At 43.6% G+C, this 17,455-nt stretch overlaps 1 protein-coding gene across 2 annotated transcripts in view; it reads right to left on the reverse strand.

Annotated features, from left to right (window-relative positions):
• The window catches only part of FBXW4 (F-box and WD repeat domain containing 4), a 97,174-nt gene extending 90,042 nt beyond the window's left edge, over positions 1 to 7,132 (reverse strand). For both annotated transcript variants that reach the window (XM_084846499.1, XM_084846498.1), the window contains exon 1: positions 6,800 to 7,132. In XM_084846499.1, the coding sequence (XP_084702625.1) occupies positions 6,800 to 7,023 (224 nt within the window). In that variant the 5' untranslated portion in view covers positions 7,024 to 7,132. The remainder of the gene's footprint in view (positions 1 to 6,799) is intronic.
• Between the last annotated feature and the right edge of the window lie 10,323 nt (positions 7,133 to 17,455).

Below are 17,455 nucleotides of genomic sequence, written 5' to 3' on the forward strand. Positions count from 1 at the left end.
TTAATAGGAACTTCAAATACAAATGCAGACATTAACAGATTTTAACCATTTATTAGAGCATAACACGATCCACGCTAGATCATGTTGAAAAGATAATTGATTAATCAATCTGCCCTACCTGCAATATACTGCTGTGCACAGTACAGAAGCTAAATCCATGTCAGTCTCCTAGGGATTCACAGAATCAGAGCAGAAGAAAAAATAGGCAGCCTTTGATATAAAAACAAGAAGCTACCCATGTGTAGTAACAGAGAGGGCCAGTGACATTCTATGGTTCTTACATACAGCAACTCCAGTACAAATGGAAAATATTGATAGTTGTATACAGGGCTGGACCCCCCCCCCCAACACCTGTTGATGCTTGATCCAAGGCGTTCTAACATTTTCATCCTTGTAAAGGCGTTGCCTGCCCCCCAAAGATCTGCCATTGTCTACCTCTCCTAGTCTTCTGAAAACAATATAAAACTTATATAGGCAGGCCTTTGAGAGTTCCTAAGTTACGGGTCTTATTGAATGTGAATGCCTTTTAATTGGATCTTTTGTTAGCCTGTGCTTTTCTGTGTTTCATAGGGCTCAAATGGCTTTATATGAATTATGATACATTTTCTTTTTTATTTCTCTGAACACAAATGCTGAATGATTTTATTTATAACACATCTAGAGTTCAAAACAATCTGTCTTAATAATCTTCCCAACTATCCTATGATATTATAAGAAGCTGGAATTCCCATTTAAAGAATGACAACAGAACTCAGAATAAAGCTACTAGAGCAAGAAACTACTATGTTCTTGGCTAAGATGGATTCTAAACTCCTAGTCCAATACACAGTTTGCTTGTCTGTTAATTTACTTTGTATACTGTTGCTCCACCAAATTATTATTTTTATTAAATTTACACATTGCTTCCACTGCAAAAAGCAGCCTTGAAGAGACGTACACACACATACACCCATCTATAATTAATATCACAGAAATGGTACTCAAGGCAACTAACAGTAAAATACAAAGTAAAATAAAAAAGCAAAACTTACAAACAGGTAAAACTTCAATAAACTAATAAAAACAACCTGTTGCCCATACTATAACATTTACATTGGCTGTAACAGTCAGCTTATGAAGGCAAAAGCCTGCCTGGATAAAAACATTCTTGCCTACTGGCAAGAAGGTCACCAGAGAAGAGGCTATGGACCCTTATTGTCAAGGGGTTCCAGAGTCTAGGAGCAGCCACCAAGAAGGTTCTTTCTCGAGTTCCCATAAAACATGTTTCAGATGTTGGTAGGATAGAAAGAAGGGTCTCTCCTGAAGATCTTAAAACCTGGGCGGGCTCATATTGAAGAATGTCATCTTTCAGGTAACCCGGTCCCAATTTTTTTTAGAGCTTTATAGGTCATAATCAGCATTTCAGATATAGACCAGTAGCCAGTGAAGTCACATGCTCCCCATAACCAGCCCCAGTAAGTAGACTGGCTGCAGCATTCTGAACCATCCTGTTACCGAGCTCAGCCATGATGATTTTATTCACATGTAGTTTATATGTTGTATTCTTGTTTGAATCACCCTAGAACCTTGTCTAATACGTATTGTTACTCTAAGAAAAGCTGCATGGGCAAGAGACTCGAGACAACTATTAGCAGCAGGGAAATAGCTATCTTAATCAGGGTCACTGTGTGAGAAAGCTGAAAGAGCAGTACTACTATCCGTCAGTCACTCAAACCTAGGAAGCCTCATGATGCCATTCAGTTCATACCAGGAAGAGGCCAACCCTAACCATTTCCCCACCACCATTCACGACTCAGACATCATGGTAAGGCAGGATTCTCTGGAACACTGGCTTATCATTGTATCCAATCTGGGCCACTATCAAACTCATAATGCCAGAGGTCTTTTAAAAGGAGGCCATACAATAGAAAAATGCAATCAAAGAGACTCTTAAAGTAAATTGCATGAACATTTAAAGTTACCTTCAGAAATGTATATATGCTTTCTCCAAAATTGGTTCATTCCCCTCAGCTCCCTGAAATGTTAGTTTATTGTTCTGTCTTTCACTATGGAAATAAGAGTAGCAGCCCTACCAACTACTGCACCTATTGTGCTGTACACCTGACTCCTCCTTGTCCGGTGTGGAGTTTATTCTTAATGAAAAATACAAATATTCATTTCCTCAGAAGGAAACACAATATAGCACAGCAAGCAGATCCCAGGTGTTGAAAGGTACAACAATTCTACAGACCTCACCCCTGCCGATTTCAATGCAGCTAGACACTCATGCAGAGGGAATTTCCTTTCCCTTACTACTTCCCACAACCCCAGGTCTTGGTGGGTCTCCTTGGTCTTAAACAGATTCGTATAATAGGAGATTTTGGAATGAGTGGTCAAGTTTCAAGCTAGTGTCAACTGTTCAGGGCCATCCAAATTACTTTTTTTCAATAATGAAGTCAAAATAATGTTACTTAAACCCAATGATGCCTATTTCAACTTAAATAATGATTTAATGGCTCTCGGCTCACAATAAAGAGAAAATGTTTCAGTGTTTTTCAGTCAAATTCTTCAAAATTATTTGTAAAAAACACGTTAGATGATAAGATCCACAAAAGCTAGAATCTATATTCAAATGCAAATTGAGATTCCAGAAAAATGATCCATAAAGTCCTGGTTTTTTGCTAAGAAAAGCAGCAACTATTTTAAAAAAATACTACAATTGATAACAGCCAAAAGAGTGTATGCAGTTATTTTATGGTTAAGAAATCAGAGGTGGGCCACTTCCTCCCTCCTTAATTGCAATTAAGGGATATATCAACAAACATTTACCTCTAACCAGGTTACCCATTTAACCATGATTTGACGCTGGTTATGAATCTTGATTAAATGGAGAAACCTGCTTAGCCCATATAGTCCAGTATTATCTACACAAACTGGCAAAAACAATCCAAGGTTTCAAGCAGGGGTCCTTAAGTGGAGATGTTAGGGACTGAACCTGCATAAAGGACATGTGTTCTACCACTGAGCTATGGTTCCTCCCCATACTCATTCATAAATTACTATTTATTCCATTGCCACTGCAATAAACTGAATTTATTAAAAGGGTACGAGTGCCCCTTTAGTTCAGGTGGGTCACAAAAAAAGGTTTCCGCCATTATAAGCCCCAAAGTTCTACTGCTTACAAAAATGACACCTGTTGTGCTAATAACTTGAAACTTGGCATCCATGATCTACCCAATGGGGTCTACAATTGTACAAAATGTCAAACCAACCTGATAAAATGGCTACAGGTACAGCAAGTTAAAAAGTGCTGAAAATTGACACATTTGTACTTTTTACTTCAAGTGACGGCTCAACATAACATATTTCTTTCTAATTTTGTTGGAATCTACTGAAGTACATTATTCTGGCTTGTTGAGAAGGTGTGACTTTCATTGGTTTGGTAAAATTCCAAATTGTGCTTGCTTACAACTTACCCTCCATGCACCCACACTTTTCCTTGGTCGGCAAACATGCCAAATGTTGTCCTGGTCCTGTATTGCATTATGAAGCATCGAGCCTTACTGCTAGAAGAAGGCTTCCTTTCACTATTTAACACATCCTGCCAGCTACTGAAGTAAGCAAGAAACTGTCATGGATCAACTCACAGGAGGATTCTTCTAGCAAAAGAGTAAGATACTCATAAGGCAATACAGAACAACATGGGGCATCTTTGCTGGTCCCAGGCACTCCTGCCCATCTGGATTTGGGCCTGAAAGACCAAGGAAAGGTGTGGGTGAATGGAGGGTAAGTTGTAAACAGGCACAATCTCTGACATTGCACAACATCATCACTGATCATGGGGCACATATCTTAAGACATTGGCCTTAGCTACCAATTTCCTGGCTTTGTAGAGCTTGAGCTAACATGATATAGCCTTAACTCTGGTCTTAAACTGGCAGATTTTTTGACCACTGAATCAGGGTGCAATCCTATTGATTGCAGCCTCGGTGACTGGAAGCCCCCAAACTCAGAGGCATCCATTCATCCAATACAGGGCAGAAGGAGCAGCAGAGGTGATCTTCGCCTCCCTGTCCTCCCGCACTGCAGATTTCGCTAGGTGGGCTTTTTAGCCTGGAGGCGGCTCAGGATAAATAATATCCTAGGCTCTCTAGTCTCCTCCTCTCCCACCAGAACGCCCCCTTTCCTCCTCCTCTGAGGTCGCTTTTCCAACCTCAGAGGGCATCTGGCACAGTTCTTTCCACGCTGGCTACAAGGAGGCGGGGCAGGAGGGTTGGATCTCCAACTCCCCCTTCCAAGGTCAGATCTCTGTCTCCACCCTCAAAAGGGGGAATCTGAACAAACCTATGTTCACTGGGATGCTCACTCAGGGACCATAGGATTACTCTCTTAGTAGTTAAAACAGTTGGAACATTATGCTGTATCTTTAGCATCCAGCTATGCCATGAGGTATTTTTGTGAAACATCTAATCAAAAATCAAAGGAAGCAGGGCAGTGCTAAAGTTCTTATCACCGCATTGCCAGATGCTACAGACAACTCATTTCTACTCTACTACAAATGTAATCATGCACATACAGGAAGGTACACCAACTAAAGAAACTCCATGCTACAGTGTAGTTGCTACAGAGTAGTTCAGCTTTCCCCACCCTGATTGGACTACAGCTTCCATCATTGCCCAGCAAGCAAGGCCATTGGCCATGGTGACTGGGGATGATTGTTATTTATTTATTACATTTCTATACCACCCATTTGCTGAAGCTGTCTGGGTGGTTTACAAAGCAAACTTAAAATAATAAAATACAGTAACATAGAAGAATGTAGTATAAAAACCATAACTTTAAACAATAAAACCAAAGAAAAAACCAGGATAAAACCAGCAGCAGCACAAAAATCTAGAAATGCACTAACAGCATTTTTTAAAACTAAGGGGCTAAAAAAAAAAAAAACTGGGAAAAGAAAAAGGGTTTCACCTGGCACTGAAAAGATCGCAATGTAGGTTCCAGGCAAGCTTCTCTGGGGAGGGCATTCCACATCCGGGGTGCCACCACTGAAAAGGCCTCACCTCATTCAGCGCAAGCTCCCTGAGGAGGGCTTCTGAGAATGATTTTAGTGTCTGGACAGATATATGTGGAAGGAGACAATCCTTCAGGTAACCTGGGCCCAAACCATTTGGGAGTTGTAGTCCAAAACATTTGAGGAAGGCTGCTGTAGTCCAACACATCAATCTGGGGAAGGCTGCTGTAGCTTATTTTCTTTGCAACTGCTTTCTGCACTTTCAGTTATAAATTTAAGAAGTAAACCAGGAGCCCAGTAAATTCTGTGCTGACATGCACTAAATGTGTTCTTATAACATTGCAAGGCTACATGAACCCCATCCATTAAAAAGAGTTGCTTAAAGAATTGGTGCTTAAAGAATTGTACAGATCAGCCATTAACCATGGGCCTGGGAAGAGCCAATATAATTCAGTTGTTGGAAAAGCTTTCCCCAGCCTTAATTCAGATGTTAAGTACACAAATTAGCAACCTGACATTACTACACTGGGTGAACATCCCCTTGAACAATCACAGCAATAGCTACTATATCTTCAGGAATTTATACACAACACCAAAATCATGTGAAATCATGTTAGTCACCAGCTATTAGAGGTTCAAAGCAAAATAGTTTGTCTATGCATCTCAAGGTGTTGCCTTAACTGTACAGAACTACAGCTGTAGAGTCCAACAGCTGTACAGAACATAACCTAGTTCAGAAATTCCCAAACTGCATGCCATAAGAGAGGTTGAAGTGGATACATCCATCCCTCTACAGCCTTGAAAAAGCCAGGCACCATATAGCATTGATTGCTTCCTTTCTCTGCAAATATATGGACATTGCTTTATCATCCTGAGGAAACAGAGTAAGCACAGAACTTGTGCTACAGCTGATGGGGAAATCCCTGAAGCACCACCATTGCTCAGAAACTGTCCCATCTCTGACTGGACAAAAGGGAGGGCAGGAAGCAATATGTCTACTCAACAGTAAGTCCCATTGAGTTCAATTGGACTTACTCCTAGGTATGTATGGCAGCGGTGAGGAACCTGTGCCCCTCCAGATGTTGTTGGACTACAACTCCCACCACCATTGACCATGCCAGCTGGGGCTTATGGGACATATAGTCCAGCAACATCTGGAGGGCTACACGTTCCCCACCCCTGGTATGTAGGACTGAAGCCTAACTGGGCTATCCTAAGAAGAATACCTACTCATTTGTTCTGGGAGCTAATGAGAAAAAAAAAAACACATTTCTGAGTGTAACTTGAAATGTCACTCCACTTTTAACATGGGGGAGGGGGAGGGGGCACAATGTTCCTTAGTAAGAGGGGTCACGACCGCTCCCTTGCGGGATACCAGAGGGAAGACTGTGTGTGGACTAACACCGGATGGCCCAGATCCATGCATGTGTCAGGCTATTCCCAGGCACAACCCAACGCGTCTCAGACGCAGGCTAATACGTCCCAGCAGGACAAAAAAACCTGACCACAATTCGACCCTTGAACTAATTGGATATCTCAGGCTGCTTCGTGCTTATTACGAGTCCCGACACAGATCTCCGCCCCTCCGCGAAGTCATCTCGAATCCTCCAGGGGATCCACAGCGGCACTCTCCCCCCGCCCCCCTCCTCCCTCCGTCTTCGTTCCCGCGGCACCGGCGCTTCAGGAACGTCCCTCCTCCCTTGACAGAGCGGGCGTGGCCTTAGTTACAGGGGTGCTCCCTAGCAACCGGCTAGGCCGCGAAGCCCCGTCTTTTCCCAACCGGCCTTTCCCAGCTTAGGTGCTTACAGGTCGGCGCCGATCGCGCTGAAGCCTGCGTTGAGGCAGGAACGGGCGAGGCGCCTCCAGAGCACATCCCGGGAAGTGAAGCGGCAAAGGCGGCGGCAGGTCTGGCCCAGGCGGCCCAAGGCCCGCGCGTCCAAGTACGAGCAGATGAACAGCAGCAGTTCCTCCGGCAGCGCCCACAGCGGACAACGGGTCTCGGCCTGCGGGGGGCTACCGGGCCTCCCCATGGAGTGGCGGCCTCGCCCGCCCGGGCCCGGCAGCGACAAACTCAAAAACGGAGTCGCCGCCGCTGGGCCCGGGTAGGCCGCCGCTCGTCGGGGGCGGCCGTTTCTCCCCGGTCGGTCAGTCACATGGGCGCGTCCCGCCCTCGGGAGACCGGCCCTCGTTAATGTATTAATTGGCTCTGCGAGGAGTTCAGGTTGAGGGAAGGAAGCGGAGTAGGGTTCTTTTTCTACGGTGGTGACACATTTCTCTCCATAGAGAACATCTTGGCAAGTTACGATCAGAAAACTTCTCTTTCTCTGGAAGAGGCTGCTTGAAGGTAACAGCCTGCGCATGCAGGCCACGAGAAGGGCATCATATGGGTAATATGTAACCTCACTAGATGGGCTTAGGCAGGTCTGTCTCACGCACACTGTTTACACTGCCGTACAGGGTTGCACTTTTTTTTTAAAGATAATGTACATGCTTTGAACTCTCGTACAGTTCTATATAAATGCATGGTTTGTTATCTCAACAGCACAATCCTGTATGCATGGTTACTTCAGTTGAAGTAAGTGGAGTTGATATCTAAGTAAGCATGTATAGGATTGCAGCCCAGGTCTTTTCAATTATTTAGGTACCCAAAGAGGAGGTGGGTATCTGGCTTCATTTGGATCGCCAGACTAATGTTTCAGGATTAAGCCAGCGCTGTACCAGATGAACTAGGATGTGAAAGCTTTTGTCACAGTAAATTAAAACTCTTGGGTAGAATTGATACCTATTTTATGAACAGAGCTTGGAGCTTAGTGAGACTCAGGGCATTTCTACACCAGCCTAAAATCCTGCATTTAAAACAAGGCTTTCTGCTTCCGTTTTAAATGCAAGATCACAACTGGCTGCCTTTACATGTGCTCCCCTTCCCCCTGCTTCTCCCCGTGTCTGCGTCTTCCATTATCTCTCTCCTCTTCTTCCAACTTTAACTGTTTTGATGGAGGAAACTGAAGCGGAAATCTGTGATCTATTTAAAAACGGAACAAAGGGCATTTAGTGCAGATGTCAAGGGCTCCTTGGAGGCCTCTCTCAGTCTAATCCAGTAGCCAAGTCCAGACACAGACAAAGGGATTCTTTTCAAAGCTTTATTCCTCTTTTACAACTTAACAACTCTACTGGTAGCAACTAGATATGAGCAGCAGAGTACCTATGCCCTAAGTTGGAACAGTTGGTCCCCATTTGAAGGAGAATCACTGTCAGACCCTGAACTTATGGGCTAGGGAGAGTCCCTCCCCTTTTCCCTTGGATCCTCTGGGCGCAACCGTTGTTTGCGTGCCAACTGGGCACTACGCCTCCTTTCCGCGCCCTCCATTTGGCGCCGCTCCCTGCGTTGGCGTCACGCGTCCAGCAAGTCTGCTTCCCACGCTCTCTCACTCCCGGGACTGCTATCTATGCTAGGAATGCCAGTGGGAGGAATCTCTGTCAGCTGTTGGCCCTGGGAAGGATGAGCGCGCTCCTCTCCCAGGAGCGGCTGCTCTTCCTCAGAATCAGAACTACTCTGGGATTCTATGGGCTTAGTGTTCACCCTGACAGCAGGAGGGTCACGGCAGGGTCACTGCATCGTGTAAAGAGCCCACAAACTTCCGTGAAGGGGCAATCTCAATCGCAGGATAAAAGCCTGGTGTGAAAGAGTCCTTACTCCTGGTAAGTGTGTGCAGTATTGCAGCCTCAGCATCTTTAATAGCAGTAAGTAGGCAGAACTCAACTGCTGAAACTTTTCCTGTTGTAAAGGTGTTGACTTCTGCTACTGCTAATAAAAGCAGAGGTCTTTAGGCCACAAAGTGTCAAACCAACTCTGAGCCACTGCATAAGGGACAGACGTATGTTCTGTGAAGTAAATGACTTCTTTTGTATTCTGTCATCTCTGATACACTGGAATAAGAGACAACCCATAAAAATAAGATATCCCTTAGGTGAAAGAACCCAGGTCATTCCCTTCTTTCACAGCCTCACTGCACATCTGAATCAAACAATCCAGTAGAACAGATATCCTAAGATTCCACAGATTCCATGAAGCCACATGGAATGCAAATCACCAGTTCCTTTTAGTAGGTTTTTTAAATGATCGTTACCCTGCAACTACTATTTGGTAGTTAGGGAGCAATTCTATCAGGACAGGCGAGCGGAGTGTGTGTGTGGGGGGGGATATTCTCAGCACTCCGGCCACCCTGCATTACCAGCCAGATGGCTGATTTCAGCTGTCTAGCCAGAGCGGTTGGGGGGGGGGGAGGAGACACATAGGAAGCATCATAATGACACTTCCACCCCCAGGAATGCCCCCTTTCCTCCCACTCCACACTGCTCTTCCAGGTGGGAGCCTGGAATGATCCACACCACCTATGAGGCGGCAGGGGAGGGGAGGCGGTTTTCAGGGAATCAGCCTTGGAGCACGGGCTCCAAGGTCAGTTCCTGAAAAAAAACCTATGGCCATCTAGCCACTGTGTAGCGGCCATAGGACTGCACCCTAAAAAATGTAATAAGTAAGCAAACCCAGGTATGCAGCGGGCCGCAAAGTGATGTAAGATTCATTGTGCAAGTGGAAATGCATTTGCATGAAAAATAAAATTACTACCGTAGTTCTAGGATCTTCATAGGTCATGTCAACGAACATATGTAGCTCCAACAAGTTCAGAAAGTGTTGCAGAGAGGTGTGAGAAAAGAGTTTCTTGAGATCATTGCAAGGAAAGTTGTTGGTGAGAAATGCTTTTACCTTCTTGTGGAAATCTTAGAGGACTCCAGTGTCTATATGGTGTTCATGGAGTAAATAAAGAGTCACACACAAAAACGGTTTACACAGCACATTAAGCATACAGTCAGGGCCAGAAATATTGGAACAAGGATAACTGTTTTGGCAGTTGGCCTCTGTACACCACCACATTGAAGTTGAAAGGAAACACACCCAGATGGGAGCAAAGTCAGGACTTTCAGCTGTAATTCAAGGGGTTTGACAAAAGTGGGGCACAAAAGGAAGTACAGCCAGTGGCATACACACACACCCATCATTGGTGGCTCATAAGTAATGGAACAAACCAACATCATTTCAAACTTAAGGATCGCCTTTAATGCCTGGATGAAAATGCTTTGCAGTCAATGACTGCCTGAAGTCTGGAACCCATGGATATGACCAAATGCTGAGTTTCCTCCCTCATAGAATCATAGAATAGTAGGGTTGAAAGGGGCCTACAAGGCCATCAAGTCCAACCCCCTGCTCAATGCAGGAATCCAAGTCAGAGCATCTCCTTGACAGATGGCTGTCCAGCCTCATCTTGAACGCCTCCAGTGTGGGAGAGCCCACCACCTCCCTAGGTAATTGGTTCCATTGTCGTATTGCTCTAACAGTCAGGAAGTTTTTCCTGATGTTCAGCCGGAATCTGGCTTCCTGTAACTTGAGCCCATGATTCCGTGTCCTGCACTCTGGGATGATCATGAAGCTATGCTTCTATTAATGCAGCCCAAAAGAGCATTTGCCTTTTTTGCAGCCACATCACATTGTTGGCTCATATTCAGCTTGTGATCGAAAATAATTCCAAGATCCTTCTCGCTTGTAGTGTTTTGAGCCACGTATCCCCCATCTTGTAACTGTGCATTTGGTTTCTTTTTCCTAGGTGCAGAACTTGGCATTTATCCCTGTTAAATGTCATTCTGTTGTTTTCTGCCCAGTGCTCCAGTCTATCCAGATCATTTAGAATTTTGTTTCTGTCTTCCAAAGCATTAGCTATCCCGCCCAATTTTGTGTCATCTGCAAATTTGATCAGCATTCCCTGCACCTCCTCCTCCAAGTCATTAATAAAAATGTTGAAGAGCACTGGGCACAGGACTGAGCCCTGCGGTACCCCACTCGTTACCTCTCCCCAGTTTGAGAAGGTCCCATTGAGAAGCACTCTTTGAGTCCGATTCTGTAGCCAACTGTGGATCCATCGGATCGTTGTTTCATCTAGCCCACTTTGAGCTAGTTTGCTCATCAGGATATCATGGGGCACTTTGTCGAAAGCTTTGCTGAAGTCGAGGTATATGATGTCTACAGCATTCCCACAGTCCGCAAGGGAGGTTGCCTGATCAAAAAATGAGGTCAGAGTCATCTGGCAGGACTTGTTTTTGACAAATCCATGTTGGCTTTGAGTATTCACAGCATTGTTTTCAAGGTGCTTCCAGGTGGATTGCTTTATCATCTGCTCCAGAATTTTCCCAGGGATTGATGTCAGACTGACTGGTCTGTAGTTCCCAGGTTCCTCCTTTTTACCCTTTTTGAAGATAGGGACAACATTAGCCCTCCTCCAGTCATCTGGCACTTCCCCCGTCCTCCATGATTTCTCAAAGAGAATAGACAGCAGTTCTGAGAGTTCTTCTGCCAGTTCCTTTATTACTCTAGGATGCAGTTCATCTGGCCCTGGAGATTTGAACTCATTCAAAGTAATTAGGTGTTCCTTGACCATATGCCTATCGATCTCAAGCTGCAGTCCTGCCCCTTCAGCCTGTACTTCACCTTTGCCAGGGGGCTCATAGATCCTCTTTTGGGAGAAGACTGAGCCAAAGTAGGAATTGAGCACCTCTGCCTTTTCTTTGTCATCTGTTATCGTTTTGCCATCCTTATTTAATAGCTGAACCACCATTTCTTTCCTCTGCCTTTTACTATGCAAGTATCTGAAGAAAGCCTTTTTGTTGTTTTTAGCATCCCTTGCTAACCTCAGCTCGTTCTCAACTTTAGCCTTCCTGACACCATCCCTGCAATTCTGTGCTACCTGCCTGTACTCTTCCTTTGTAGCTTGGCCTTCTTTCCACTTCCTATATGTGTCCTTTTTTGTTTTCAGGTCATCCCTAAGCTTTTTGTGAAGCCACATTGGCTTCTTCTGTTGTCTTCCACCTTTTCTTCTTGTTGGAATTGTTTGTAATTGTGCCTTGAGAATTTCCTTTTTTAAAAGCTCCCACCCATCTTGGACTCCTTTTCTCGTTAGCGTCGCTTGCCATGGGACCTTACTGATCATTGTTCTGAGTTTATGAAAATCAGCTTTCCTAAAATCCAGGGTACGCGTTCGACTACACTCAGCTTTTGCTTCCCTTAGAACCAAGAACTCAAGTACAACATGGTCGCTTTCCCCCAGAGTTCCTGTAACTGCTACCTCGAGATGCTTTGCCAGGCCTTCAGCTGCTGCTTGTTTGTGGGTCTTTCTGCCTTCAGTCTTGTCTTCAGTAAATGAAAAGCATGCTCTATTGGGTTGAGATCAGGTGACTGACTTGGCCATTGAAGAACATCCCACTTCTTTGCCTTCAGAAACCCTTGGGTAGCTTTTGCTGTATGTTTTGGGTCATTATCCATGTGAAGTGGTGACCTATCAGTTTGGCAGCATTCGGCTGAATCTGAGCAGAAAGTATAGCCCTACACACTTCAGAATTCATCCTGCTGCTTTGATCAGCAGTCAGGTAATCAATAAACACCAGTGACCCGGTTCCATTGGCAGCCATACATGCCTATGCCATAACACTGCCTCCACCATGTTTGACAGATGATGTGGCATGCTTTGGATCATGAGCTGTTCCTTTCCTTCTCCGTACTTTTCTCTTCCCATCATTCTGGCACAAGTTAATCTTGGTTTCATCAGTCCAAAGAATCTTATTCTGGAAGTGGGCAGGCTTTTTTAGGTGTTTGCTGGCAAAGACTAATCTGGCTTTTCTGTTCTTGAGCATTACCAGTGGTTTGCACCTTGTTGTGAAGCCTCTGTATTTACATTCATAAAGCCATCCCTTGACTGTAGATAGGGATGGCGGAGAATTCCACCACGGATCTCAGTAAGGCCGAATGCCAGCGCATTCAGCCCCCCGAAATCCGTGGTGGAACGAAGCCCCCCCGCCCCATGAAAGGCACGCGAAACGGAGCACTTACCTGGTACCGTTTGCGCTGCTTTGTGAATGGCGGCCGTGTCTGTGGCCGCCATTCGCTTCATGATTTTTCCCATGATAGGCCACGTAAATACTTACGTAGCCTATCACGGCTAACGCAGGGACACCATTTGCGTCCCTGCGGAGGCCGTGATAGGCTACGTAAATATTTAAGTAGCCTATCATGGGGGAAAAAAAGGAACATAAATGGCGGCGGCTACGGCGGCCGCCATTTGCGTCCCTGCGCAGCCCAGCAGCGGCTGGATGTTGCTGCGGGTGGCCCCGGGCGGCGGCTCCGCGGAGCTGGCCAGCGAGGATTTCAGGGGGAGGGACGGAGCTCCTCCCCCCCCACTGCAGATGTCACGAAGCAAAATAGGTAAGTCGTTTCGTACATCCCTAACTGTAGATGTTGACAATGACATGCTGTCCTCCGCAAGAGTGTTCTTGACATGGCTAGATGTTGTGAAAGGGTTCCTCTTCACCATGATCAGAATTCTGCGGTCATCTACTTTAGTTGTCTTCCATAGTCTTCCAGGCCTTTTGCTGTTGCTGAGCTGGCCAGTTAATTCCTTCTTTTTCAGGATGTTCCAAACTGTTGTATTGGCCACTCCCACTGTTTTTGCTATCTCTTGGATGGGTTTATTTTGTTTCCTCAGCCTAATGATGGCCTCCTTCACTCGCATGGACACCTCGTTGGACCTCATGTTGGGAGTTCCAGTGAACAGCTACCAAATGCAAATGTAACACTCAGAACCACCTCCAGGCCTTTTATCTGCTTGATTGGTCATGGGGTACCCAGGAAACAGGCCACACCTGGCCATGCAGCTGCTTGTCAGCCATTCGTTCCATTACTTATGAGCCACCAACGCGGGGGGGGGGGGAGTATGCTGCTGGCTGTACTTCCTGAATGCTTAGTGCCTCACTTTTGTCAAACCCCTTGAATTACAGCTGAAAGTCCTGACTTTGCTCCCATCTGGGTGTGTTTCCTTTCAACTTCAATGTGGTGGTGTACAGAGGCCAACTGCCAAAACAGTTATCCTTGTTCTAATATTTCTGGCCCTGACTATATAATAGCACATAAATTTTGGGAAAATATACAGTTTGATAGAATGGAAAATTGGTGTACTCATGGAAACATTGTCCATTTATTTGGTGTAATTCCTGCAAGCTTATACAAAGACTAAGCAATGTAGACGTAGAAAGAACAGGTTTTGAAGGTGATGAAACTGAATCATACCATTCATAGACAACATTTAACAAGAAAGTAACCAAAATAAATACATGTAAATCGCATCATGAATATTTGCCTAATATATCTCATGCTCCACATACCATCTGTAGAAAATGACCTTCAGCTGAAACATATATTCGTACACAGTGACCATGCATTTTACTCCAAAATAGCTCAAATTATGTTGAAAGAGCCAGAAAAATATGATACAGTGAAATTACTGATAGGTGGCTTCTACTCTATCATGATTAGAAGAGTAGTTAAATCTTCTATAAGCACTATAGAATCTTGGGACTTAGGTGGGTTCAAGTCAGATAGCAGAAAGTACAGCAAATGAGGCAGCAGACGAAAGGCATTGCCTTGTCCATGCAACTACTTGGATGGAAAGGGAAGCTTCCTTTGTACAGAACTGTTACGTTGGGTTGTGATGATGATTCAGTGGCATGGAGGGTGGGGCGGGGATTGAAAGCAAATAGGAGAGACATCAGCTACTGCAGAGACTGCAAATAAAGCTTCATGTTTTTATCCCTGTAACTAACTAGTCAAGAAAAGAAGTTTATTTCTTTGATATAGCAGATAGTTAATTGATGGAATAATAACACTGGAGTGGCCATTATAAGATATAAGAGCATCTACGGTTACAGCTACATGGGGCTAGTACATGGATAACTTGCGGAAATTATTCCTTCCATATGTCAAATGGAATACTAAGGAGACACTAATAGTGTTTTATAACTATGTGGGTGACCAGGAGTTTTTCCTGAAGGAGATAGCAAAGCAGGAGTGAGGTGATCGCATCAGAATCCACATGGGAACAAATGATTGAGAAATGGTACCAGAGAAGCAGTTTTAGAACTTCCTACGTAACAACCACAACAAAGATTACTTATACACTCAATTCTTCCAGTACCTAACTTCATGCAAGATAAGCACTCTGAGTACCCCATATGCCATCAACCACTGGAAGCTAATTTTCAAGGTAACTTTCCTCACTGCAGGGGAAGAAATTAAAGAGCTCTTCATTTGTAACTACTAGGATGTGGATACATACATTTCTTGAAGATGTGGTAATGATCGATGTGGAGTATATAGACAAACTCATCTTGTTACACTCAGAAACAGATTTATTTATGCAGATCAACTTCAACAGGTTTGTCAGCATAAGGGAGACTGTTGCTGAAATCAGAATTTTGGCCTCTTTCAACTTAATTGATTTCCATGTTCTAATAGGTTCTAATTTCAGAAGCTAATTCTACAGAGTCTCGAAAGAAATACGTTTTCTTCAGGAAGGTTCTGTGAACCGATACACTCAATCTACTTTCAATTCTGAGATAATAAAACCTTGACTTCAGATACAGAGAGGAATGCTACCACATTCATCCAACACACAGTATACTCTAGAAAGCAATCAGAAGATATAAACACTCAAGTATAATTCCTGATAGTCTTAAGTGTTTGATCAAGAGTGCATATCTTGCTCCATACCATTTAATATATTCTAGATTACTACTTAAACAAAAATATATCCTTTTGAAAGTGGCTGGAAAGTTGATGATCACCTCTTGGTGCCTATTTGGTAAACAGCTGCTGGCTCTTCAGAAGAGATGAAGCTTTAAGTAAGGAAGGCTACTAACAGGCTCATCAAGAGCTATCTTAAGCAAAAATAACCATTAGAAGAAACAAAAGAAAATGAGTAGAGATTACCATTTGTGTCAAAATTGAAAAGTTAGTTACAAAGATAGCTGAATGTGCATCTGATGACATCCTGGAATCTGAATGGTAAAATTCAGCAAGCTCAGACAATTTGATTGTGAAGATTTTGGATATGAGAGCAGCTCATGCTACAGGTGATGATTCTGAATGGCTTTCCTAAATACAAGAAGATGAGAATAGAATGTACTTTAGACTATCTGATTATTTCCACACAATTTGCATTAGCACAGTACTATTTCAACATTTGTCATTATTTCTTAAGCTTACCTTTCAGTCATGCATACTGACACATTATGCTGTCTAACAATAATAAATGAAGTGTTTGCTAACCATAATGCTCTTCTTTTCTTACACCAGTGGTGTTGGCAGCAATAAAACAGAATAAATCAACACTGAAAATACAAGTATTAGATGGTTAGCTTCACTTTCCAAAATAATGGCCCAAAAGGGGCTGGGTGGTTGTGAGGTCTGTGGGGCCCACACCCACCTATGTAACCCTGAGTAACTTTTAAAAATCTGAAAGAAGATAGATTCATGACAAGAGAAACATGAGCTATTATTTTATGCAAGCAGCATCAGTAAACTAGCGGTACAGATCTGTCTCTAGTTGCAAAAGGGGTTCTGTTTCTTGGTCAATCTGATATGATGGGATATTGGAAACTGGCTGATAGATATCCACTGAGGTTAAGTAGCCTTCATCTTGCTCCCATTAGTCAGGCGATAACTAAGGTTATTTATAGTTCTATAATAAGCATCTAGAGTGGCTTACATTGTGTCTTGTCTACAGTTTGGCAGTCAGTGTTGTTACACTGAGGCTGCAATCCTATACACACTTACCTGGGAGTAAGCCTCATTACACTATGGGGCTCACTTCAGAGTAGACATGCATAGGATTGTGCTGTGGAGGTGTGTTTGCCAAAAAGATGTTCTTTTTAAGTTTTGTTCCCATAGGTCTGGCAAAATAGCTAGAATTATGTGGGCTGTTTCATACATTTGTGACTCACAGTGTGATATAGTTATATGGGCAGGGGGTTGGGATGCATACTTAATAAAGTTCATATAATTCAGACTTTTAATTTTTTTCCTTACCTTGCAGTAATTAGGCATGAAAAATGTAATATATTTGGAGATCATTTCAAGCAATGGGAAATAAGTAACTGCTTCAAGTTATAAGATATGATTAATAATAAGTGTGATGTTACATCTAGAGATCAGTTGGTGGATAACTTGGGTGGGTGAATGGTATCAATGTTTTTAAATTAGAAATGTTGTTTTACAAGATTTAAAAATAAGGAGACACACCACAATCCTATACGGTCTACTCAGAAGTAAGTCTCAAGGCATTCCAAGGGACTTAACTCCTAGGTAAATGAGTATAGGATGTAGGATTGCCTGAGGACGCAATCCTACATCCTTAATCTGAGAATAGGGCCACCATACTCAATGGATCTCGCTTCTGATAGATGTGCATAGGATTAAATAGTTGGACTGTTTGTTTTGAAAAAAATAATTCATCCAATTATCTTTATCAAATTATCAGATCTTTGAAGACTGCAATCCAATAGGAAATTATGAGAAAGAGCTGTAGG

This window comes from Heloderma suspectum, chromosome 3, assembly GCF_057233095.1.
Source record: "Heloderma suspectum isolate Gila_16-S chromosome 3, 16-S_ref, whole genome shotgun sequence".
Taxonomy (NCBI): domain Eukaryota; kingdom Metazoa; phylum Chordata; class Lepidosauria; order Squamata; family Helodermatidae; genus Heloderma; species Heloderma suspectum.